At 43.3% G+C, this 27,243-nt stretch overlaps 2 protein-coding genes across 2 annotated transcripts in view; both read right to left on the reverse strand.

Annotated features, from left to right (window-relative positions):
* GAD2 (glutamate decarboxylase 2) overlaps window positions 1-10,850 on the reverse strand; it is a 38,128-nt gene extending 27,278 nt beyond the window's left edge. The window contains exons 1-6 of the mRNA XM_035545453.2: window positions 10,612-10,850; window positions 10,413-10,472; window positions 10,119-10,268; window positions 8,922-9,155; window positions 4,730-4,820; window positions 3,783-3,895 (exon numbers count right to left, since the gene is read on the reverse strand). Coding sequence (XP_035401346.1) covers window positions 3,783-3,895; window positions 4,730-4,820; window positions 8,922-9,155; window positions 10,119-10,268; window positions 10,413-10,472; window positions 10,612-10,687 — 724 coding nt within the window. The 5' untranslated portion in view covers window positions 10,688-10,850. The remainder of the gene's footprint in view (window positions 1-3,782; window positions 3,896-4,729; window positions 4,821-8,921; window positions 9,156-10,118; window positions 10,269-10,412; window positions 10,473-10,611) is intronic.
* A 2,335-nt stretch (window positions 10,851-13,185) lies between these two features.
* The window catches only part of MYO3A (myosin IIIA), a 111,018-nt gene continuing 96,960 nt past the window's right edge, over window positions 13,186-27,243 (reverse strand). The window contains exons 32-35 of the mRNA XM_035545366.1: window positions 19,601-19,710; window positions 17,008-17,048; window positions 15,160-15,300; window positions 13,186-13,300 (exon numbers count right to left, since the gene is read on the reverse strand). Of these exons, the coding sequence (XP_035401259.1) occupies window positions 13,186-13,300; window positions 15,160-15,300; window positions 17,008-17,048; window positions 19,601-19,710 (407 nt within the window). The remainder of the gene's footprint in view (window positions 13,301-15,159; window positions 15,301-17,007; window positions 17,049-19,600; window positions 19,711-27,243) is intronic.

Raw genomic sequence — 27,243 nt, forward strand, 5'->3', positions numbered from 1 at the left:
CATTAACCCCACTCTTTTCCACAGATGCCACTGCAAGGCAACTTCCTAAGTGGCTTCCAAGAGCAAACTAACCCGTGCTCTCCCTTCCCAAACCAGAGTGATATTTCACACCCCGGTTCTGAAGAAACCCACACAGTGTGTCCCAATGGATACTGCCTTCTGGGTAACTGAAGGGGGAGAAGGAAGAGAAAGGAAAAAGTGTCATTCCAAAACATATTTTTCTTTTCATTTGTCCTGATGGGAGCAAGGGGAAAAAGTCACATTTCCCTAACACTGTCCTTAAAATCCCTGAGGTACATTAACTTAAAATACCCATTTCAAGCATCAGCTGACAGGTTTACAGTATTCTGTTTCTGTATTTCAACTTTCAATGCGTCCATTAAAAACATGCTTTTCATTCTTCCTCTCTAAGATTTTCACTGAGCGTCTGTGCCTACAGTCAAGCAGTGTTTGGCTGCACATCCATACTGCATGAGCACTATGGGAATATAATGCAGAACCTGAGGCAGAGTCTGGGTACTTTTACATATGAACACACACAGCCACACACACACACACATACATGTATATATAAAACCCATCAGCTTTATCCTGTATATATAGTGTATATATATACAGACCGGTTCTATATTGATGCCTATGCACATATATTTATACAAAAAAAAGGTGTATAGTGATCATGGTTTTAGGCTTTTAAGTGAACAGGTCTGACTGCAACCTAACTTTCACCCATCTAAAAATAGAGTGAAGAGCACGAGGCAGGCACTTCCAGAGGATGGCTCAGCTCATCCTAAGGTAGCTGTCAGCAGTAGCTGGGACGCTGTGCACTGCAGATGCATCCACCCCTCTCCCTTGAATAGACAGGAGCTGCTGTAATGAGTCCAGGGTAGATACCCAATGCTTGGACAGCCAAAGTGAGATAAAATAAAATCCACACCCTAAACACATCATGATAGCTCTGCTGAAAGCAGTGACATTACAACATGTTACACCAGCAGACTACATGTTCTGGTAAATTTAACATAGCTTTGACTTAGCATGATTTGTATGTATCCCAATGGAAGTACATATGTGTGTGTGTATATATATATATATATATAGTGCTCCATAGCTCACAGAAATCGTGCATTGCCCTTCACTTCTACCCAGTGTCCTAGTTCTGCTTTTGCAGTGATGCCACTCCTGCTCTGGGCTTTCTCTGACCTCATGGGCCCTCATGTGAATCCAGGTGAACAGAGAAATGGTACCGCTGGTATGGGGCTCAGGGCAGACCAGGGGGCTACTTTTTCCTCCTCTCTCAAATATCTTGAGAGGTATGAGCATACTTCTACACCTCTTTTGACAAATGACAAAAGAAGAAATGGAGAGATTTAGAGGAAATGGTCAGGTTCCTGTCCCTAAAACATGCAGTTGTCATGCAGCAGCTACTGTTGATGATTTAGGTGACTGATCTAAGGTGTCCAGGTTTAAGAAATTTGGCCTATCTTGTCCAAAGTCACTGGCTCAGCGTCAAAAGAATCGAGACTGAAATGTTAGGTTTCCAGGTTTTCCTACTATTTATTTTCTAGCCATTCTACCTTAAACTTATTAATGAGCCCACATTCTGCCTTTAATTCTACAGCTGTGTTTACACCCACCGTTAATTGCAGGCAACAAAACACACCAACAAAATTTGGAGATCCTAATCAGGCCTTTATGTTTTGCACGTATCGATACTGTATATTTCATTACAGAGAATGCAGAGAGCAAGAACCTTTTCTCTGCAGCAGTTAAGGTCTTCACTAGAAGCCGTGATAGTTTGAAAAGAGGAGACAGCACACAGGTGATTTTGACTATTGTCTAAGAAAGCAGAACTTGCACACTGGATACTTCTCCTTTTACACAGTGAATTAGAAATATGCACTTTCCACAAACCAGACATTACACATACATATGACTGATAGAAAGCCTGTCCTGGTGTGGCTGGTGGCCCAAAAAGCTGCCTGCCCCAGCTCTGGCTGCCTCAGAACCTATTTTGGCTTGCCTGGCTGGGAGCTGGGGTTGCCTTCTGCTTGGTCAGATAGAAGAGAAGAGTTAGAGACCTGAATTTGTTTGCCTTTACTTTTAGCTCAGAGAACAAGCTCAGAAACACAGAAGACACATCCCCCCTTCCTCCTCTGTTTGTTTCTCTTTCTTCTGCTACATTGCTCCTGAGAGCATCAGCATTACAGCTGAATGAAGTCAGCTCCATTATCCGGCATGCCAGGTGGCATCCTAGCTCTGCTGACGTCAGACCTGGACCTCTCTCCTCCCGAGGTAGATACGTTTCCTGACTGATGCTATCTCAAGCACAGCATACCAGATTTGGGCACATTTGTGCCCATCCTCTGCCCATCACATCCTGCCGAGCAGCACTGCTATTGCTCTCCTCTCCTTCACTAGGTCCTATCCAGGATAGCCAGGGCTATCCTGGCTGAATCCTGAAAAGTGAGGACCTGAAGACCAGATGTACTTTGTCAGGTCAGGACAGTAACCAATCACTGTTAAATTTCAAAAAACATTGTCTTAGGAATTGGGCTCATTATATGTGTTTAGACGCTGTCCTGTGTGATGCATCATGACCTCCAGGCCAAGGCTTTGGTCAGGACCTCTAAGCACTACAGTGAAAGCTGCAGAGCTTTGGCTCTCACTGCTTTTTTACATAAGGACTCAATGAGAAATAATGTAAACTCTTCTTGCCTTTTTCTCCACCTCTGCGGAAAGGACCAACCCAAAATTCCTGCACCACCTCCCACATGTGCATTCAGATGCCAGAGGTCAGCAGCAAATGAGTCTTGTTTGATCTTCCACACAGCACAAACTTCATCCTTTGTGCACTTGGAGGCCCATACATCCTAGGCTGTTATCTATAAGGTCTTTCCTTTGCTTGACAGCCCAAATGCTCTTTCCCTCTCTATTAGGTCAATGAACATTTTTTCCAGAAGACCTCCTTCCCCACCAACTGTCAGTCTGTTCTCTTTTGACATACCAAGATGCTGTGCCTAATGTAAATTCTTTCTTTATTTTTTTTCTCAATCTGGGGAGACAGATAGGCCAAAATTTTTAGCAACAAAGTTCCAGAGTGAGATAGGAGGTGACAAAGTAAAAATCAAGAATAAGTGGAATGATTAAAAAAATTTTAACAATGTAGTATGTGTCAAGAGTCAATGATTTCTCCACAGTTAATTACACTAATTTTTTGCCTTATTGATGTGCCCTGAAGGAACCAGGTTTCTGAGCCTTCAAGCACTCAGGGTAATGAGCCATCCAGGTACCCCCACTGAGCCCCAAACGCCAGCTCACACGTGGAAAGCTAAATGCATACTGTAATGTGGGTGGGATCCTACCCATCCACTCAATTTGCTTAAAGGCATGCTACATTTTCCCCTCCTCACTCCAATTCCCCCTGCAGTGATGGAGAGCATTGTTGTGTTTCTTCGCTCTGTTATTAATACAATATTCCTTCTGTTTCATGTAATCCATGAAAAGTGGGGGCAAAGCAAAACTGCAAGGCAATGTCTCTTCTGATTATGTTTCCCATGTGCCATTACAGCTGCTCATAATGCAGAGCAATTTGCTCACAGACTCTCATAATCACATCCCTGAAATTCATAAACATGCAATACTTTATCTCAAAGAGGCCAGTGGCGGTTATTAGCAAGTGTCCTCTTGAACATGCATATTTAATTATGTTTGATCTTTAACTACAGGGGATGTCACATAGCACAGTCTGAAGAATAAAGAAAGCTTGAAATATCATGTACCAGGTGAAAATATCCCATCGCCACAGCCCCCTGGCCAGCCAACCATCTCTCTCATTTTCCTTAGTGTGACATATTCCAAAAGTACAAACACTGGAGCAATTTCATAGGTGAACCTGAAATGTAGTAATGTCCATATTTAATGCTTTGAGCTACAACACTAACACATCTGTTACCAATATTACATTACATTATAGCCACAATACACTCTATCTTGCGCTGGGTACAGTTCTGTTTTACTATAGTTTTGATAATCTTCCTTCTGATTTCATGTCAGATGTCTAAAAGGAGAAATGCCGAGAGCACTGGACACTCCATTTCCACCCAGTTCAGTGAAACAAATCATGCCCACCTCCTCCAGGCTCAAGGCTTTGCCCTGAATTCAAGAGCTGCTGGCCAGAACCAGACCTTCGCCTTGCCAAAACCTATTTGCATATCTAGATGCATGCACATTAACAGTCCTGTTCATGATGATAAGACAGTTCATGAAGCTAAACAAGTGCACAAAAATGCTTCCTAGCCTCTCAGTGCAAAAAATACCAAAAACATTTTAAATTCTGCACCTCCTTCTTACAGAAAGCAATGGCTCTAACTGCTCTGAGTATGAATTATACCTAACCCCCCCTACATAAATGCAACTGTTTCTTAGGACACCTTCCATTTCACATATTTATGCATGCAAAATACTAAAATATATTTTTCTGTACATTCTGGGGGGTTAGCAAAGCTGACATCATATTTGTATGGTGGAATTTCATAGAAGACAATCTATAGAACAATGTTGAAATCTTCATGTAAATAAGTAGAGCAATCATTTAAAAAGCAGACAATAGTTTTTCCAGCATGCTTAACATTAAAGTATTCCTTTTTCCGTTCAGCTACAGCAGCTAATATTGTACAGTATAACTGTAAAATTATATTAAATATCATGGAAAAATTCTGCTACTTACATATTAGTATTTGCTGCTGATGTCAGCCAGTCTGCTGCCAACCCAACCATGTCCAATCCAGTTGAAAGTTGATTAAAATATCTAGGATGCCCTGCATAAAATGGAAAATGTTATCAAAAGGTTGATGACTGACTGAAACTATTCAGTGCTGAACAGTGTATTTACCTAAGGATTTCTATACAGAAGGAAGTGCTTTCAAGGTATGAAATAAAGCAAACAGCAAAAAAAATATATATATTTTTTGGAAAAGGCAGGATTTCTCTTCTTTCTCATTCCAAATGAAGTAAATCTGAGTAATTTCACCGAACACAGATAATGCATTCTGGCATCCCCCATTATTCTTTCAGTGCGCTTTGAAAATGAGCATGATGGTGCCTCACAAAAACAGCGGCTCGCTCCTGTTCATGTGTCACATGTTGTCACCGAATGGGTTTGTGCCTGGCTAGGTTTGAAAGGCATGCACGAGACACCATCTGAGGATCTTGCCAGTACATATAACATCAGTGATGAATGGCTAATGATTATAATAGATGGGGCAAAATGAGAAAATGGAACATTTTGGTGACTGCTCTGCATATGACTCAAAGGCTGATGATTGCAGGAAGATGGCAGGGAAGGTGGCGGTACTTGTCATTTCTTCCCTGCCAAGCTGCAATTACAACAGCCTGGCTGCTTGCAATTGTGATTTTAAACAAAACCAGCATCGCTGCCACATCAGGAGGATGCACAAGAATATCCTCAATGGGCTGATCGTCCATTTACGTGGTTAATCTAATTGGCTCCTGATATTTTTCCAAAATTCTGTCAGAGATTTTTCTTAAAAATGTGTCTAGAGACATTAAAAGAAGGAACAGAAACCATTAAAACTCATTTTTTTTTCTAGTTGCTCCCTGCAAACTGCTGTTAAGTGGCACAATTACAAGTACAAATTAAGGAAGGTTAACAATTATCTAAATGCTGTCCGACGTGAAGGAAAGCCTCCTCCGCCTCGAAAACACCTGTCCTGACCTGCAGATGAGGCACTGTTATTGCCGTCATGGAAAACAAAAGATAGAGCAAGATGATTGAGGAAACACAGACCCTGAACCGAGGGAAAACTTATCTCTGGTCTCCAGTGGCCCCTTATCAGGTGCAGACACGCGGCTCGTGGAGCAGCACGGGGAATTGCTCCTGGTTCCCAGCTCCCAGTGCACAAAGGCACTGGCTGGGCTTTGGGGGCAGAGCACAGGGATGAGGGGCCGGAGGGGCACCAAATCCAGTCCCTGCATCCTTCGTCTGTGATAAACCCAATGCTCTCTCTGGCCTGTTTGGCTGCATTTTGCCCTGAGATGCCTCCTTCCCCCACCAGCGCTGCCTGGGGCACGTGGGCAAAGCCCTCCAGAGAACCAGCAGCAAAAGCAGGATCCGGCCCTTGCTCTCCCCTCAGGCGGGTTGCTCCGGGACACGTGTGTGCCCTGCTACTGCCACCAAAGCCACACACAACCACAGCCGTCCTGCACCAGGGGCTCTGCATTTGCCCAGTGATGTTCTGTTTTATCTATTTATTTATTTATTTTTTAGGTTTCAGTATTTGTATCTCGGGTTCGACATCAGCCAAGCTCCTAGCTAGCTCCCAACTTCTGCCAGAAAGCAGGAAGAATTACGAGCTGAAAGCCTCTGGTGAATCTTTGGAAGACTCGAAGAGGCCAGAAAAAGACTCTTGTTTACAAAATAAACCCACCCCGAAAAGCTGCGGAATGAGAGAACTCCTATCTGCAGCCACGGCATCTCAGCAGCTCTCCGTCAGCACCCAGCCCCAGGGGACAACCTCGCTGTCTCTGCCTGTTTCTTCACAGAAACCTCACAGCCCACCTCGCGCTTCAGGGATGGCTGCACGAAAGGGGCTGGCTGCACGGGTGGGATGTGACAGCCTTGCCCCGGAGCACAGAGGGGGGAGCAGTGCTCTCCCTGTAGCAACAACTCCCTGTAGTAACATCTTCAGAGCAGTACTGCTGCTTGCACAGCCACCTTCCCTCAGTGCCCTGCTCTTCTGCGACGCGCCCTCAGCATGCCACAGCCACAAACCCACTCCCCCAGCCTGACCCCAGTCCCAGCCGCCAGGGTTTTTCCATCCCTGTGGCACCCCGGTATGTGAGCGAGCTGCGAAAAATTGCGGCTTCGCTTGACAGGCAGGCTCCAGGCAAGACGAGCTTGTGAGAGGGGCTCAGAAATCAGGGCTCGGGTGCCTCCTGGCTGAAAGGCGCTTCGTTTGTCCTGGCCGTCAGGAACAAAGCAGTGACCATGACAGACACACAGGACATGGGGGCAGTGGGAGAGCTGTGCCCCACACCGAGAGGTTTATCACATGCAGAGCATTCACACGTACCCCTAGATAAACCGTGAGGTGACAGGCTGGGGCCATGACAGGCCAGGGCCACGCTCACACCACACCACACCACACCACACCACACCACACCACACCACACCACACACTGCCCTCACAAACCCGCTTCCACTGCATCCCCGATGGACAGACACGGCAGGGGAAGGCAGAGAGGCACGGGTGCCTTCCTCCTGCAGCCCCTCAGCCCACCACACGGCCCTCCAGCCCCTCACATCCCCACCGGGCGTCAGTGCCGGGCTGCAGGGCGCTGGCTGCGGCCCCAAGGCTAAATCGAGGCGATGCGATTTCTCTTCCAGAAACCTCACCTCTCTGAGGGCATTTCAAGCGTTTTACTCTGAATAAAGGGGGCTGGGTGGAAATCCGGCAAATTTCATGCGCCCCAGCCCTGCCACCCCAGCACCGCTCCTCCAGCCTGGAAAGTGCAATTTGCATCAAAACAACAACAACAAAAAATGCAAAGAAGGGAAAGCCTAGCATATTTACACAAGGGAAACGATAATGTTGTTTTGAAGGGTCTTTTTTGGATGCAGAAAATACTCCATTACGTGAAACAGGCTTTCACGAAGCAGGTTAACGAAAATCGCTTAAGAAACCCTATTCTTTGATTTCACAGATTCACAGACCCCGCGTTTCACAGCTTTCAGGGAAAATATTTCCTACGCCCTGTCCAGACACATCACAAGGATCACTGGACTCATCGACTGTGTTCCAGTGGATATCATTTACCCAACTATTTATTCCACTATTTTACAGATGTTGTGACAGCACCAGACTCATATATCAAAAGCACTCAGCTGGATATTGCCACCCCTAAACAAACAGGATTACAAAGATCCCCCCCAATGGTTACTGGGATCAGTTTGTTCCCAAAAGGTGACAAAACCTGGTTTTTGTTTTCCCCACAGCCTCGATTCACAAAGCAGCCTTTTGTCTCTCTCAGTAATTGGCACGCACTTATTTTTAGGCAATTTCTCAGCAATTCAGATTCCCACTAAGAGATCTCTGCACCCTGCATTATTTCCCAGTCCCGCTGTAATTGCCGCTGTGCTTTTTGTCTGCTCCTCGGCGCTTTATTTAAGGTGGCCCCGGTGCCGAGCTGGGGCTTCCCCACGCGTGGGCAGGCCCCGTGCCCCAGCTTGGCCGGGCAGGCATCAACTCGCCCCCAGTGAAAAACTAACAAAAAACGGCTATTGAAACAATTTTGGGGGTGTTTTTATTCCTTGAGCCTGAAAAAAAAACAACCCACCACAATAATAATCCTGCAGACACTTCTGCCAAATTATCCGGGTTTTATGTCCTCATGCAGGTAAGGGGAGAGAGGTGGCAAATGGCCGCTGGGAGCTCGCACTTACAGGATGCTTATTGAGATTTTGGGATTTTGGCCGCTAAATGGGCCAGTCCCGGTCCCTCCTGCCCTCCCTGCAGGGATGCCCCAGCCACCCCTGTGCTCGGCATCGCCCTGTCTGCGAGGAGCAGACCCAGTTCCAGCCCCTATCACGCAAAACGGATGAAAAGGGACGGCGGGAAGTTGTGAAGGTGGCTGCTGAGTGCCACACTCGGCAGCCCCGATGCACGGAGGCATTGATTTTAAATCGGAAAGGGTGCATGAGGCTGCACTGACTGCCACCGTGACGGGGCTGCGAGAGCTTTTTATCGTTTATGAAAGCGATCCCCGTCCCTGCTAGAAACTGCCTGCAGCTGGCAAAATACAGCAGCTGCTCAAATCTCTGATGCTTCAAGATAAAATGAAACGACACCTTTAATCACTGGGTGAGACCATACGGGGTAGAAAAGGAGGGCGGCTATTACCTGTTTTAATTGCATACTTCAGAGTTGTCCTGCAGTTCAATAAAATTTCTTCCAAGGTCTGTGGCTGGTCTGCCAGTTCCCAGTTATATTCTTGGAGCAGCTCATTTGGGTAGTGGAAATCAATAACTTTTGTCGATCTATCAAAACTTTTGACCACATACTGAAGTAAAATGTCCACAACGTCTTGGAGGAAAGACATCGTTGTTATTTCTCCATTGCATGCCGGCAGAAGGTCTGGGAATGGAGAAAGGAAAAGTTAACTTCGTTTTATGACCATACACACAGACATTGGGCACAGGCTTCTCCCGTTTATGTTTGGGAAATCTTTTCTCTGTGTTCAACAAAAGTGGATTTTATTTTTATTTAGTAAGCAATTTGGTAAGATCATGTTTTAAGGAACGTTTTCAGAGATTTAGTTAGGTTTTCATTTCCTACCTAAAGCAGCAATTTTTGCCTGCAGTATATTTCAGACCAATTTTTAAGACAATGAGAGAGAGCAGGCAAACAAGAAAAAAAAGGGAAAACGAAGGAAAAAAAAGGGAAGAATAAGGACTGGAAAATAAACGTTACAAGAAGCACTCTAAAACCTGTCATTTGCCTTGCAAAAATAAAAGACCTTCCTCGCGAGTGCCCAGCGCAAGGCTTTGCAGGTAACTTGTTGATAACCGAATGTGTTTTTCAGGGGTGATGCCCGGCAGCCCAGCAGCACGCACCCGGCACTGCTCAGCGGGGCTGAGGCAAGCCCTCAAAGCCCTGCTCAGGGCGTCCGGGGGCTGCAGCACAAGCAAAAGGGGGAAAGGCAAAAATAAGAAATACCCTGAGCCGAAGTCAGCCGGTGCGAGCCCGCTTCTCCCTCCTCGCCGCCACCCTTAATCGAACCCCAGGCACTCCAACGGGAAGGTCGCTGCTGTCGCTACCCGTTATAAAAAAGCGACCTGCAGGCTCCAGCACGCCGGGGGGGGGGAGGTATTTTATTTTACGCTGCTTTATTTTTTTTCAATTTTCAGTTTTTCGGGATTTTTTTGTCTTTATTTCTGGCGGGTTTCACGGGGCTCGGGGCCGGGGCCGGGCGCCCCACGGAGCCTCCTCGCCCCGTCGGGTCTCCCCGGCCGCGGCACTTCCCGGCCCGCAGCATCCTTCTTTGGGGACTTTTTCGGTCTTTTTCAGAGCCGCGCCGCCGCCCGGGAGCTCCGTTACCTGTTGAGTGCAGGAAGGCGTAATTCACGTCGGCTTTCTGGCAGCCGCAGGGTTTTTTGTCGCAGGTACAGACCGGCCGCGGCTCCGCTGCCCCGGGGGCTGCCCTGGCGCCGGTTTCCACGGGTTTCTCGGCGTCCCCGTAGAGCAAAGCTTGACAGCGACACGGACACACACGGGCTCAGCACCGCGGTCCCAGCCTCCGTCCCCCCCCCCGTCTCCCCAATTCCCCGGCTCGGGGGGCGCATCCCGCGGCCGCCCCCAGCCCCCCGCCGCCGGGGGCCGCCCTGCCCTTACCGCACAGCTTGTTCCCCAGGCCTCCCGTCAACTTCTGCGCCGCCTGGCACCAGGCTCTCGCTGCAAGACAAAACGCGGCCGACATCCGTGGGGACGGGGGGCGACGAGCCCGGCACCCGCCGCTCCTTCCCAGGGACAGCCCCCCCCCCCACCTCGGAGCCCCGGTGCCCTCCGTCGGGGCCGCCCGGTGCCCCCCTACCTGTGCCGGGGCTCTCGGCCGCCGCGGAGCCCTCGTCGGCCCCGAAGGGCCAGAAGCCGGAGCCGGGGCTGGCCATGGCGCAGGGGAAGGGAAGGGAAGGGAAGCGGAGGGCGCGGAGCGGCGAGCTGCAAGCCCCGGCGGCCCGAGCGGGTGTGCCTCGGGAGGGTGAGCTGCGTGTGTGCGAGTGTGTGCGCGTGGAAGTGCGCGTGCAAAGTGTGTGCGGCTGCGCCGGGCGGCGGAGGGGCGGGGGCGCCCCGGGCACGCGTGGGTGGGAGCAGCGCCCGTGGGCGCCCCCGGGGCCGCGCCGCGGAGCTGCCGACGCGATCGTGGCCCGCAGGCGCCGCCCGCCGCCGCCCCCCGGCTCGGAGCGAGGCGGGGGGTCGGGGAGGGGGAAAGCCGCGGAGCCCCCACCCCGGGGCTGGCACCGACGGGACCGGGGAGAGCAGCCCGACGACGGCTGTGTTCCCCCCCGGGGGTGTCCCCGCAGCGGGCTGCGCCGAGCGAAAGGGGGGAAGGTTTTTTTTTTCCCCGTCCCGACTCAACTCTGGGACCCCCCCCGGAGCTTCAGGGGAAGCTTCCCCAATGGCAAGAGCTGGAAGGCGCTGAGAATATGCCCCCCTCTTTCCTTCCCCATCGGCAGGGCAGCGAGCAGGGCATTCCCGGGGCGGGGAGGGGGCTGCCTCACCGGGGGCCCCGTCGGGACGGGCTGGGGGTGGCGGTGTCCCCGCTGCTCCCCTCTCCTGGTGTCCCCTCTCCTTGCGGAGCTCTCGGCAGCCCCGAGGGCTCCCCGGGCCTCCCTGCACCCTGGGGAGGCCGCACCGGGGGAAGGAGAAGACGAGCCGCTCCCCTCGCCTCCCCGACATCGATTTTGGAGGCACCCAGACCGCCCCTGGCCTCCCCTGGGGGCTGCAGGAGCCGTGCCCACCGTGGCTGCTTCTCCTCCCGCAGATGTCAAGTCTTGAGCCCACAGATTTTGAGCCCTGATCCCAGGAGGGAGGCAGGGGAGGTCGCACCAGGCCAATATGGGGCCCTGCAGCGAGCCCTGGTCACCCAGAGCCCACAGGCAAGCCCTGGGGCTGCCACAGCTGAGGGCATCTCTGAAGGCATCGGCTTTAGGGAGACGGAGAAGGGCACTCGGGCTTTCCATGGCAAGAGGCCGCTGCAAGGTCTTCCCTGCCTCGCCCTGTTGTTCCCCAGTCCTGTGTTTCGTCACTTCTGGGTGGAATTCAGACACAGCCAACCGCATCACTGCCTTGTGCCTTTTTATTTATGGTTTTAATAATACATGAGAAAGCAACTTTAAAAGAGATTTCAAAATTTAAACAATTTACCACAATTTTTACATTGCAGCAAAGTTTAACTCAGTGCTGTGGCCTCATAGCTTCTTCAAGACTGGGAAGCAACCGCTACCTGTCCCTGGGGCAAGGCCAAGTGTCTGGGTGGGGGAAACAAAAACCCAACCTCTGTGGCTTGCTGCTGCCGGTAATTGTAGTATTTAGGAGAGCTAAGCAAGAGAGCAGGACCAGGCCTTTATATGGGCTTCATGAAATTTGCCTTCTCTTGTTTTGCAGCTGGGAACATGCAATTATGAATCCTGAAAGGAAGCAGAGCAATTATCTGCGTGGTTTCTGTGAAATAAGGTCTTTTGAATAAGGAATCGGGGGAAATTTTGAACGCAGTGGCTATTGCTTTTATTTCTATTTAATTTCTAGTGGAACTGATTAAGAATGATCATTGCATTTAGGCAGCAATCAACCACAGAGCGTCTTTCTATTTCTTTCTTGGCACCCCAGAGATTAAGATTCCTAAAAAATCTAATGCAAAGCAGAACAAAGCAACACGATTTAGAAGTTCATCATTTAGTCACAAAGCGCAGAGGCAGAGGACAGGGCTGGATATACTTCCCATAAATAGATGTCTCCAACATAAAAATTATACACACAATATTGACCTTTAAAACTGGCTACTAGCTTTACAGTAAAGTCAATAATGAAATAAACTGCTATAGTATGCTATCCAATTAATCAATTCATTTGTTTTCATTACAGGGACACCACATACAGTTCATCCTCAAATTTAGGCATTGTAAACCTAAAATAAACACAAATTCCCCTATGGTGTTCTTGTAATTTTTTTTTTCCTGTAAGTCAATTTATTAGAAACAATAACTAAGGTTTTCTGAAGGTGCATATGGAAATTTGAATGCTTAACTAGGAAACTGTAAACTAAATGATCTATTTTAATTGGGTAAGACTGATGAAATGCAGAAGGGAAAGCGATATGCACTGAGAAAAGTAACCTAGATTTAAGCTGCTTACGTTTAATAATTTTAAGATGTAGCAGTGGTATGTGAAGAAAAACCAGTTTTTTTATTATTTTTAAAGTATATTGTACGTGACTGACAGTGTCACTTTGCAACGGTGTTGGGCTGTAAACTACAGTAATTCATATTCACATGAACACACACATAAACTTGAAACATCACAGATTAAAAAAAAATAGGATGCTCATGGTATAAAATGATAAAAAAGATTGATAAAAGCCAAATGGCAGCAACAACAGCAGCAGCAGCATCTAGAACTGCTGGATAAGGCGCCGGCGCTGCGAGGTCTTCCGCAGCAGTCTTCTGTAGTCATAGGGATTATCTTCGGGTTTACTCTCTTCCAGGGGGCTTTCGGCAACCCTTGACCTAGGGATTAAGTGCAGAAGTGTTTCAGAAATTAAAATCAAAACATTTACCTTGGGAAACACTCCTAATCGACTGCTTAACCTCCACCCTCAGGACAGGAAAAAAGAAAAAAAAAAAAAAAAAATCAACCGATTTTGCAAGGCCTCGTCTCCGTGTGCTGCATCAAGCAGGCACCTCAGAACAAACACATTATCCGGAGAGCAGATGAACACAGGAGAACGACATGTTCTTCTGCGAAGGGGACATAATAAAAGGACATAAAAACACTGAGAACACGTGGGTGCTTTGCAGCAGTTTTTGCCTGCTGGCATTGAACCAGATTTTCAGCTGGTGTATGTTTGTTTGGTCTGTAAGTTTAACCTGCCTGTTGAGCTCATTGTAAGTGTCCATTTCGTCTTAAATTTTTTTTTTTTCAGATGGCAAGCCAGCTTGGGAAGCCAACTCTGACAGGCTGGAATGGTGGCCTAACACCAGATGTTGCCATGGAGTAAGATTAAAAATAAAACTCAGCTATTTATTAAGGAGATTAGTCTGAAATAACTACACAAATATATACTACAGGTGTGCTGCACCGCTGGTCCTACACCAGTGTCGAAGGTAGACTGCCAAAAAAACTTGCAATGATTCATTTCTCCAGACCAAATTGACTGTATAGTTTTTACATCCCGGTGACCACATTCAAGAGATACTGAAGCGCAGAAATTGTATCAACTGAATTTAAGACAAAGATAAATCTGCCCTCAAAAGTAACAGTGTAAATTTAAGAGTTTCACAGATTTTTTTCCATTTTGGCTATTTAGGATGCAATCAGACAGCATGCAATACAAGGCCTGAATTTCCTTTCAGTTAGCTCAGTGGCGAAATTCTCATTCATCTAGAATGAGAAACCAGACCTCATACAATTTTGCAGCTTTCTAAACAAAGGGTGAAAGATTGGAGTAATTAACAACCCCGGAAATGCAACATTTTCCAAGAGATGTAAACTGTGTGGTAATTCCCTGATACTATGTTTAATTCCATGCCTTCACAACACCTTTCTAAAACTAATTGAGATGCCACATGAAGAATGCCAAAAAGTGAAATAAGCAACAGGCACAAAATACTCTACAAACATTTTTGCTGATATGTTTTCAAATTCAGCCATCATCCTAGACTTGGTGTTTTTCTTAGGCTTTTATTTAGACCATTTCCAGGTTTTCCTTGTATATATGAAGACACAAGGAGATATATAAAGATATATAAATGTGTGTGTATGTGCAATGTGTGCCTAAAAGAATATGAATTTCCTTTGCCCAGCAGAGGTCACCCTCTATGAAGTCTATGTGGGAAGAGAAGAGGTAGGGCAGACCTCAAACCTTCAGGGTTTTTTCCTGACTGTCCACCTTGGTGGTGTCCACTGCAGGCTGTAAGCACACATGCTGCTACAGGACAGTAGGAGGAGGCAGTCAAGCAGGTGTCTTACCTGCAGAAAGCAGGCAGAAAATTCGCCACACATCTACCCTGTTTAAAGCCAGACTGAGTAAGAAATACAACTTCTAAGTTCTGCTATACTTGAATTCAATTTTAGATCAAAGATTTACATCTCTGTCTATCTCATCTGGAGTTTGGGAAGCCAAAGCTGGCAGGCTGAAGACAAATCATGCTACTCTTTGTCCCTGTCAAGTTTTCAGCTACACATATTCCAAGCTGATTTGGCAAGATTCCACAAATTTAAAAATAGATTTATGTCTAATGTGAAAGTGCATCTTTTTTTGTTTGTTTGTTTTGAATTTGCAGACAGGTAATATGCATATGCATTTTTTTTCTCAATGAGTATATACAACATTTATTTTTTCCTATTATTATTTTGTATGACTTACCGTTCAGTAGCTCTTAAAGTTGAAATCCTGCGCTCAGCTGGATGTCTCTTCTTTTTTGTGACAGAGCTGCTGTCCTTTGAGGTGCAATCAGGAGATGAAATTTCATGGTAATAGACATCTAAGTCTAGCACTTTGCTCAGACTGTCAATAAATAAATACTCCAAATTAACAATTTCACTTTTCAACATTATATTCAACATTAAAAGTAACACAACCAAATACCATTTTTGGTTGTTTTTGTGTTGAGGGTCTAAGGAAAAAAATATATAAACACAAGAAATATGTCTTTGGAATGTAGCTGCTGTATGATGCAGATAGAGAATTTTGCAATGCTAAATACTTTTAGACATTCATAAAGCAAACATATATCACTGAAATGGCATGGGTTTGCCATTATAATCGGTAGAGAGGTATTTTTATGATACAGTTCATCTGGCCTATTTTAGATATTTCCTTTAGGAAGATATCAATAGTTTTCCTAAAGATGCCTTTTTTTTTTTTTTCTGTGACTACAAGAAGAGAGTCTAAAGCAACTAGTAGATATTGGTGTCAATAATGCAGATGCCTGGTTTTTGTTACATGAATGTTTAACCAGACTATCATATGTACAGAAAAAAATAACCTAAAAGCAACCTGAAAAGAACCTTCAGAATTCAATTCTCACATTGATGGAAATAACTCCTTGATTTCTGTTGCTGTGTTTGACTAATACAGTCAGCACATGAAAGTAGATGCAGTCATGGAACTGTTTAACTAGATTTAAGAGGAGTGAAACCAAACTGAGGCCAGTGAGGGAGAAACACTAGATGATGATGATTATGATTGTTTTCTAAACATAAGATGACTGTAGATGTGGATTATTTTCAAGATCCAAATGGTATCAGAAAAGCTGTAACTTAGAACTGACGTGGGAGACACGGATGTTAAGTGAGTCCTTGAAGCAGTGGCATAATCAAGGACAATTTAAACGCTGGTTTAATGATGATAGATGCTTTGAGCCCAACTTAAGGGCGTATAATGTCATGTAACTTCACTGAAGATACATTTTTTTAGATATGGAGCTTGACTCTGCAACCTCAGCCAAGGATAGCACTAACAGCTCATTCATACAGTGCTCAAGTATCTTGCATCTATGAAGAGGCCAACATAGCATTACACAGGGTCACTGGGGAACAGCAAAAAAGCTTATGTATAGAAAAACAATACAGAGCTAGGATGCAAGTCAGAAGCTGTGAACAAAGTCTACAGGATCTAAAATACAGGAAGGCAGGATGTATGATTCTATGATTCTATATGTGCTGCCTCCTTCATTTCTATATAGAGCTATCAAAACAGGTTAGTTACAATGTGAAGAAAGGCTTCAGGTTGAAATTTCAATAGCTACTCTTCTTTACCTGTTATTAATGTATTACTGTTATACTAATATCTTACTGTTTCCATTTTTATCATCTATTTCCAAACAGTTGTATATTTTTAGGAGAGAAATTTAACAGCCTTTGTATTTTTGCTACTGAAAAAAAAATGGTTGCTCATTTAGTTTGACTGGAATTTTAAGCACCTTCAATTATTTTCCGTGTCAGAACTATCTTTGATGTGGACCTTATCTTAACTTATTATTGTGCTTGTGTTGCCATGGTAAAGGGCCATGCTGCAGTAAAACTGAACAACTGAATTCCATAATGGATTTTTGTTGCTGAAAATTGCATGTTTAACTTTGTATATGATGCCCTTCCTGTGAATCACCAAATCACCATGCTTTTTTAATGCTTTATTTTCATGGTTGAAGTGCAGCTAAGAACTATTTCTAAAGAACTAAAATGGCAATAGTGAAATAATGAAAAAAATTACCTTTCTTTTCTTGGTTTCCGTTTTTCATCTTGCATTGATTTCTAAAAAAGCACAAAATTATTAAAAAAATACTGAAAGTTTATGCAAAGATATGACTCATCAATATGCTAGGTAGGAAAGTGTTGCATATGTTTTGTTTAATGAAAATACAGAGAACTTAATTTGTTGAGCCATAGAGCAAGTGCGCTGGCAAAATCTCTTTTCAGACTCTGTGACTATGCATGTCACTGAGAATGTGTTGAAATGCTGTGAAAAAAAAATAGCTAAAGTAATTGTGATCAGAACAACAATAATAAAAAGTAAAACTCTCATATATCTGTAGCTGTTTTAATGATGTTCACAACACTATCTCAGTGAGGCAAGTTTACTTGGATGCCATGAGAATTACCATGTATACAGGCAACACGGTGGGAGAAGGCATAATCCTGTTCTCATTAATGCCAATCCAGCGTCACAAGTTTTAGTAGGATAAAACTGACAAAGGCCCCATTTAATAAGAAGTATGCTGGGTGGCAAAATCGTCTTTAGGATATGAGACATCCAGAAATGCAGAAGAAGGAGACTGATAAGGAATGTGAGTAATTTCTTATCTCTAATAGATTTCTGTCTTTACACTCAGGAAGAACGTTATGGTGCAGCATCTAAAGCGTTATGTAAGCAGTATTTTTAAGTGCAGATGGTCTTAAATTTGGTCTTAATTTTGGGCTTGATTATGTTTCTCTCAAACTAGGGAACACTTACTAGAATTTATGAATTGTAACACTGTAAGGCCATGAGAACTAGGAATCCTGATGGACACACACCTCAGTCTGCAGGCAGATGCACAAGACATATAATTTCAAAATGATGGACTGATTTTAAGTAATAACCTCCCAAATAAGCTTTTAGTGGCTTGTATGAACAAAAGCCTGTTGTCAGGCTTCATTTACACCAGTGTACCACTTTAGTTCATTTGATGTGCGTGAAGATGAGTGAGAACGGAAGGTGTCTAATCAACATCTATAATGTGGTGTGAGAGAAATACCTGTTTTTGCAGAAGGGGACCATAAAACAAAGTATTTTTTTTTTTTGCATTCATAATGCATGCCCTAACTTTCAGGTAATCTGGTCTTGATAATGTGTGAATAGCTGCTGATCACAAAGATTTTTTGTAAGGCAGAAAAGCCATGAAAGCTGGGAAAACTGACTTCCAATGTCCAAGAACAGAAGAACTGGTAGGTCCATTTTCTAAGTTTCAGTGTAGTACAAATTTATTCTGACTCTTTCCCCTACCAGTAAATTTCATGTCAGGAAGACAGGCTTCTCTTTTTCGCACCTTCACAAAAAATACAACTAATCAAAGTTAATAATATTTTATACCTTCCAAAACTGCTGCTAAATTTTTTTTAAAAGATCCCCAATATCACTGCAGTTTTTGTTTGCACTGATGTGATGCCCGTTTTCTGATATGGAGATGGCCACGTAACAAATTTGTGTCCATAAAATACAATGGTCCTGCCTGCATAGTCTCAGCTTTCTAAATATGCATTTGCTTTGGAATTACACATCTCCTCAAACATTTCCCAATACAGAATTCAGTGCCATGCCTTTCACTTCAGTCCTTTATCTCACCAATATTGTTTTCACAAAACAAATCTCATTCTTACAGGCCAATTTATTTTTAAGGATATCATTTCTTTTCAGATTATCATTGTTCCCAAGCTGTGTTATTTCAAAGCCCCCATAATAAAATATAGCCGTATTTGTCTTTTTTGGTATGCCAGACACAACTCTCCCTAAAGGCCCTTGTGACACCTTCTGTTGAAAGGAGAAGCAATTGCTACGGTTAGTTTATTAGCTGGGCTCTCACCGGCTGCTAAAATAGGTCACTAAGATACAGGCACCTCGAGCAAATGACATTAATTGCTTCTTTCGTTGGAACTGCTTTTTGAGCTGCTTTTACATTTTCTCTCGTTATGCTTACTTTCTTGCTCTCTCTTTTTTTTTTTTTTCCTTTTTTTTTCTATATATTTAAGGGCACTGAAGTCAAGAAAGGAAAGCAGACCTTGGTATCTGAACTTGGACCAAAGGCTATATATAGAGACGCTCAAATCCATTAGTCTCCTGAGCTGTTTGTATTTGCCAATTCCTTCATAATCACAATCTGACACATTTGTAAAAGAAGTTACAGTGTGCATACTAATACAGCCTATTTTAATATTTGCTCTCTCTGCAAGATCGAGCAGTAATTTAGACACTCAAAATAGCTCTCCAAATGAACCTGTTTTTCTCCCATGACTTACAAAGAAACTACGGAGAGTCGGCATTTCCTCTAGGTATTGAAAGTGCAAATGCTGCTTATGCATATAATGAATGTACATATGGTTGGGTACAAAAATAAAAATTGGCCTGATGTAGGGTCCCAAGCTGGGTAACTCTGAATTTTAATAATTTCAAATCTAGTTTGAAATTGGATGTTTATGGCATGCTTCCTTTCAGTAGGGCACAGCTTTTATGCTATATCAGAAAGGAATATAGGAATCAGATAATTAGGGAGTATGTTTAGGTGGGAATTATCTGGCAGTTTTAGCCCACAAAAACTTGCTAAACTCACATGTATTAGAGTGTAGTAGGTGGAGTCTTCTGGATTATTTAATGTCTTGGGCTTCCGTGGCCTCCTTGGGGGTCTCTGCTTTGGGCGAGAGTCTTCAACTTTAGCTGCAACTGTGGAAAAAGCAGAAAAAAGTAAGGCTTATTTCTTCACAAAATGGAAGGCTTTTACAAAAAGAGAATTTCACTGGAGAGCAAAAAAATCCATTTAGCCAATTTACTGCTCACAGTCACCCAAGAAAGCAACAGTTTTGGGCATTCCCATGTCCAGACTGGAAAGGAGAATGGGTTTATTTATTTGAGGCCTGACTACCCACATGGACTCACGTAATGAATGTCACTGGAACAGCCCAGCAGCCTGCCTGGCATGGGCTTCTCCTCTGAAAAGGGTTGATGCTGCACATTTGGAGAGGTCCTCTGAAGGGTAGTGGCTACCAGCTCAAAACAGAGAGCTGAGCAGGGAGGGTGATGTTTTTTCAGACTCAAGTCAACCATTAAGGTGTCAAATGTGGGAACCAGCATTAGATATCTTCCCTACCCTATTCAAAGGTTGGTCCTCTTCACTATTATGGTGTAGATTTTCCCCCGCTGAGGCTGTTCTGTTTCAAGCCAAATGACATACTGTTGGGCAACACAGCGTGACTATGCCCATAGCATTCAGAGCAATCCAGTTTAGATTCTCTGGTTTAGATGTACTCAACTCAACGGTTTCTACTTCTACAAAAACTTTCTACAAAAATACCAGGAATGTATTAATTCTAATGGAAACAAAACCAAGATTTTCACACAAAATGGAACTGCTGTCTTCTGGTAATCTCCAGACTCTAGGTTAGAGACTGATTTGTGGGCTACATAAGAGTCTATAAAAGAAACATTTCTGCACTCACCAATGATGATAGTGTGAGGGTGGAATAAATATCTAGCTTCAATAAATTACGGAAATGTGTTCTGCTCATCTACTCCTGTTTCACATGAAACGACTTTGACTCCATAACCCAGATGTGCTAATTACATGTGATTGAGTCTTAGAGGGAAGAATGTACTTTGTTCTCTAATGGCCACCAGAAACTCTTTCTCACTATAAAAATAAAACCTCTCCCATATACATCAGATATCTTTTTAATTATAGAGGTAGCATGATCATTTAAAATGAGCAATGGTCAGTAATACATCAGTGTTGACTCCTGCAAAATTAGCTGGGTAAGTTTTTTGTTATGTGTGATAAATAAAGGCTTGTAAAGGTCATGGATATACAGAGGAGCCAGAATGAATAATGTTAATTTAAAATGTAAATGGATAATGATTACATTTATTGTTTTAGTTTCTTATCTAAAATGCAGACTGCTTCTCATGTAATGAATGAACAAGTACCTTTTAACATTTTGCACTTAAGAGAACGATGGTGTTTTTCTAAGTCAGGGTACAGATAATTCATGCTAAACAATGAGATTTAGATGCAATACATTCGTTTCACTAACCTGTATTAAATATAAATTACATTCTTTCATTTGAGTAGGTATGGAAGGCCTGACTGTGCTCTATGTGGGCTGCTGGTACCCTGCTGCATTTCAAATGGGCCACCTGGAGTTATCTGAGTTTCCATTTGTGACTGAGTAGAGGCAAGCCTACCCTGTTGTATTTTTAAACACAATGGGAGCCTAAACTGGAAACAATACCTTAAAACAAACAAACAAACAAAACCAAAACCAGAAAACCAAGCACATAAAATTCGGTGTAATTGAAGAGAAATACCTAAACTCCTGTATGTAGGACATTTACAAAAATTGTATCAAAGATCCTGACTGCATGAAAATCTGGAAAAAGAAAATGAAATCAAATTGGAGGATCTAAGAGAATCTCAAGGAAAAGATTCTCGTAATACCTAAAGATTTTTTATTGTCCGCCAAGAATCTATAACGATGTATGCTGTTACATTATTTAATTCATCACTGTCAAACACATGAAAGCATTCTCATATTCTAGACAACAATTATTCCACCTGAAATTAGTTGTACACTTCTTGCATATGTGCTCTGTAAAGAAGACTTGTCTTCCATTTAAAAAAATAATTTTGACAATGATAAGGGTTTTAGGAAAAAATACCTAATTATCTGGACTCATGCACGTTACATATGTACAAGCTATGCAAAAGAACCAAGAGGACAGAAGTATCCTGCTGGGGCAGCCAGTACTCTAAGCTTGGACATCCATTGTTCCTTTTTAGAATTACATAGGGGGCTGAAAATGCAATCCTGAATTTTGCCTTTAAATTACACAGTATGTTAAAAGTAGTTTGCTGGATTTAGCTTTCTTTGTTTCCCCAGAAAGTAAACTTGTGATTTCCCTCTGCACTTAGATGTCTGCGTTCATTGCTATTGAAATACAGCTGGTGTGGTAGTTGTTTGTGGTATTGGATAACACACTGCACAAAGTAAGATTTACTTTTTATTAGCTGCTGATAGTTCCAGAAATCATTTACTTGGTAGAGTTAAAGGTGGAAGGCAAATTAAATACCCAGTCCTGATAAATGGTGAGTTTGATGTGCTTGTTTTCTAGATGGCCTATACCTTTCTGCATTAAGCAATGAAGCAGAAGGGTGTAAAATCCTTCACTTATTAATAGGCCAATTATGTTGCTTCTGTAGTCCATAACAAAGAAAATGTTTCTTTTGAAGCCTGATCTCTCCATAGTAAAACACCTCATTGCTTATTTTTGCTTAAGATTCTCCTGTAGGAAGGTTTTTGAGCTTAACAGTGAATGTGTGCCATGCTGTAATCCATGCCCAGGAAGTTAAATCTCTCCACTGCCCAAACTTGAAGCAGACCATCACAACATACATTTGATCAAGTGATGGTGGAAGGTTTATCAAAAGTTAAGCTCACTCTCCAAGAGAATGAACAAGTTACAGTGCTAAGGGTCAGCCAAGGTGTGTGAACAGTGTGGCTGCCTATTTAATGTATGCGTATCCTGAACACCACCTCAAACCACAGAAACTGCAGAGAGCAGTGCATGTTTGAAACATTCAAGTACAGGCAAGAAATGCTTGAATAAAGATGAGTCAGTATCACCAGCCCTTTACATTGAAATGTATCTGCACATCCTGACGTACAATGATAAACTTGGAAGATAACAATTTAGAGGAACCAACATCCATGGACGCTAATGTAAATTAACATATGACTTACAACAGATCTTATACCGAAGACTGAAGAAATAGCGTGCTTACAGCTGTGATAAGCATCTAACTGATGAAAGGTCTCTGTTTCTTAGGCCACCTGGAGAAACAGATAAATCTGTCTGCAGGCCACCTAAGTGAAATGTTACTTGTTTGATTCAGCGTTGCTCCACATCTCATGGGGACAGGAAGTACAAAGCTAGTCTCAGAAATAAGCAGGAAAAAAAGAAACAAAAACAAAAAACAATACAACAACCACCACAAACAAACAAACAGGCAGTAGGACCTGTAATTGTCTGGGTTTTGTTGGGGAGATTGGAAGTAATCATAAAAATGCAGAGATAGTAACTGGAATTCCAGGACATGACAACAATAAATTAACAGCTATTACTGCTTACAACATTTAGGTGCATTCCTTTTTGTTGTGCTAATTGTTCCAAAAAAAAAAAAATAATTAAATTGAGTTTGGGAAATGCACGTAGAAAAAGCACTATTCTTTAATGTTCTGGTTAGTAATTTTTAGGGCTTGTTTATTCATATGATGTTCACCCATGCCAAGAATTGGAAATTATGGTTGATGGACACAAGCTTTTAGCAATCTAAAAAAACATAGGGGGATTATTCTGGCACAGACTTAGAACTAGGAACTGCAAGAGATGGAGAGCTTTCTAGTTGCACCCAACAGTGTTTGACAATGTTTGATCTCTCATTCCTAAGTCCTGCCTGCCTCACCAAGGGAGGAAGTTCCAGTCTCTGGCTGATACTGATACTCTCATATCTGAGAGTCTGGTGGCCTAGCCTGATTGTTGATTAGGAAAGGATGTTTTAGGGAAATGGCTTTGCTCCACTTCCTCAACTTCCCTCACCTCATGCTCTGCCAATGGATCTAACCAGCTCCCAGCACAGATCTTATGTGCCCTGGCTGCATGGTGCCCAAAGAATGACCAAACAGCACAAGCACTTCACTGCCCTGCTTTTCTCCAGTCCCACTCTTCAGTGCTCCACGGCTGGCTACTCAGTTCCTCTGTGCAAAGAGGAAAAGACTGGCCTCTCAATACTGCTCTGCTCCCCTAGCACTAGAAGAGCTCCCTTTTTCCTGCAAAGGCTGCCCAAGTACTCAGTGAAAACAGTGCTGCAGCAACCTACAGCAGGAGGAATACCGGGTGAAAACCCTGCCTGACTCACGGCTTCGTGTAGCTGAATAGGCTCTCAGCTGCACAGGAGCTCCTTGTTTCCAGTGAATTTCATTTTAAATATAGAAAATTCTCTTTCAGAGATTTTGTACTTGAACTGTCATTTAATACTTACAAAGATGAGCACCATTATTCATCTGGTAAAAAAAATAAATCTGTTCCCATCATGATCAAATTCGCACGCCTTCAGGTTTCGACCTCAAAAAACTAGATAGTGCATCTATGCTAACACTGCTGTAACCCCAAGGCTCACTAGTAGTCCAAAGGTGCAGTCCTGAGATGTAGCCATTATGTTTGCTGAATGTATTTAACAAGAAAATATAACCTACTTGGTGATTTGAGCCACGGACAATATTGTTTATTCCAGTAACCTTGTGCAGTGTACCTTGTGCATTTTAAATTCACTTATGAACAATTTAACCTTGTAGATTTAAGATTCATTTAACCTTTTGGCTCATAGGTTCTTTAAACTGCAGGATTTGCATTTTTATTAAAATAAACAACTTTGAAAATCTGAACACTTGTCACAGTTCGCCACCCAGATGTCCCGCAGTTCCTTCCCTTCTGTGGGCAGCAATATAATAAAATATTTTATTATAGGAGCAGGTAAGTTCTGTTATAGGAGCAGCTAAGTTCTAAAACTGACAGTGGCCACCTACCCACTGATGAAGGCAAACAAGCATTCCTATCTGGCATAAAGCTATAAAAACAATTCACATGTTATAGGTGTAAAATGACATATAAAACCAGTGAAGCTGAGGAAGATACATAAATAAGTGTAAACCACCAGAGTAATTAGATGCAGGCAAATACTACATGATTTAAACAACTGCTAGCAACCTCTGCTTTCATAAGGGTAGGACAGCAAAGGTGGCCCTAGAGAGAAACCTGCAGTAAAAGTGTATCCTTGTACGCAAGAGGACAGGAAGGCTCCTCCCTGTTTAATAACAGACAGTCATCACTCACCATGTCTACCTGCTTCACTTTAGCATGGCAGTCTGCAGCACATTATCTCAAATCTTTATTTTCTGTAGTTATCAGAGATCTCACTACACTGCATACAGAAAGTAAGAAATCCAGGCCGCTGGTAACTCCTGTTTTGTAGACGGTGCAACCTACATGATCACAGGCATACTTTTATTTACCTATTCTGTACATCCAGGTAGATCGTATTTGCTATAATAAATATCTGCTTAAGTTGAGACAATGCAGCCTTGTGATTGAGTTCTGTAATGCTTAGGCTCCAACCAGCTCCCAGGCACACCTGGGAATTGCTGCAGCATCTTCTTTTGATTGATCTTAGCTGGAAAGTAAACAGTTTTCCTGTTGTGTGAATTATGTTTGAATGTAGAAAAAAAACACATTCACGTTCCATACCAAGAAAGGTCTTTCAGTGAGGCTTAGCAGTTATAAATACAGCTGCAGGGATGTGAGGAATCAAGGCTCAGGCCCCTGCTGCCATCCCGCCATGCCCTAGGCGAGCAGCTGAGCTGCTGTTCACTGTCAGACTGACCGTGGTATGGAGACTGAAATTTCACGTCATGGCTTGGAAGGGACAAAGTTTGACTAGAGGCCAGCTGGCTTGCCTTGCTTTTTTAACGTTCACTATCTGTCAAAAGTCACCTTTGTCACATTTATCATGAGTAGCCACACAACTTGTGTGAGGTACGACGGTAACACAGCACACAGGGACTACAGCTGCCCAACTCAGACCAGCTGGGCAAGAAGGGCCAAGGAACCAGACCCAGCTCCAAGTGTAATACTGCCTGTTGTACCATGGGACAGCTGGCTACAAAAAGATTGGGAACAACAGTTATAATAAAAGCTGGCTTTGGAGCAGTTTTACTTACTGGAGCAGAGCATTAAGTGAGTTACTGGCTGGAGAGCCATAAGCAGGCTGGAAAGGCTAGTTTGGTTTGAGATAGAAGTGGCCAACTCATGATTTACAACATTTAAGGGCAAAGTAGGACACTAGCAGGCCTGTGCTTTAGTAGCACATTTCCGTTTGTACTGAATTCATTTGTAGCTTCGTGGTCAAATAGTACCCACTATTTCATTTGAAATGCATTCACGTTGAAAAGAGTAACTCCGTACAAACATGGATTATGATTACCATTGCTGACATTTTTTGCAAAAGGCAATTAGACATTATTAACAAACAGTCACTTTTTGCACCTGTAACTTAAAGAGAAGAAAAAAAAAGGATCAAAACATTCTCAAAGACTATGCCTGGTACACAAAAGAGCAAAGTGCTGTCATATCACACGCACACATTGCCAGGAGAAAAAAATAAGAAAATAAATCCTCCTTTTGTTAAAGCCACATAATACCAGCTTGTAAAAATGTCACATTTCTTTCTATTCATCAAAATGAGACCAAAGTCCTTATGCTACTCAACAACTGTTTCACTGTTGTTTTAAAAACTTGGTTCAAAGAAATGTATGACGCTCTTCACTTCCGTGTTCAAAAAGATACAAGCAGCACTTTCACACACTTCACCATTGGAAAAATACTGTATTATAACACCACAGAGATGTAAAACACTGTGACGTTTTCAAAAACAAAGGGAAGTTAAGTGGCTGACTGGTAACCAATTTAAGCAGGGTTGCTTGCACAGGTGACAAGCTCTGACATTCGCTTGCCTCTTGCAGAGCTACTTAAATTTATAGCAGCGCTTATGGAGGACGTTGTTCTATTCTGCGCATGGCATGAACATACTGATACACTTTCACTGTGTTCACTGGTGTAAGTAATGAGACCTTTAACTCGTTAAACAGGGATTTTTTTATTCCCATCCCTCTATCTACCTCTCTTCCCTGGCTTCTGGAGGAAGAACGTGTAAGAACCAAGAGCTATTTTCCATAGCATGCATTTTTAATCCCACAGATCTACCTCATAAAAAATCTGCAATATTTAATAAAGAACTCAGTACAAACCTAAACATTATTCAGCCTTTAATGAAAGATCACGAAACTTCGTTTTTAACTTCACATTTACATTCTTTTTGTTATTTTTTGGGAACAGGTTGATCTACACAGATTATCTAGGAGCAGCCAGTTTATACTTGGAGGTTTAGATTTTCTAAACACCAAGCCCTCATTTTAGATGCTTGACCTCTTGAAAGGACTGCAAAGTGGGGGTGCAGTACCTTTAGGATCTCTTCCACTTAGCCATGGGATCTGAATGATGTTTTAGCAAAGGTGGCAACCAATGCCACAATGTTATAATGCAAGTATTACAATTGGCTCTGGGCAGCCAGGGGCACTTCCGCATTTGATC

Source organism: Cygnus atratus, chromosome 2, assembly GCF_013377495.2.
Source record: "Cygnus atratus isolate AKBS03 ecotype Queensland, Australia chromosome 2, CAtr_DNAZoo_HiC_assembly, whole genome shotgun sequence".
Taxonomy (NCBI): Eukaryota; Metazoa; Chordata; class Aves; order Anseriformes; family Anatidae; genus Cygnus; species Cygnus atratus.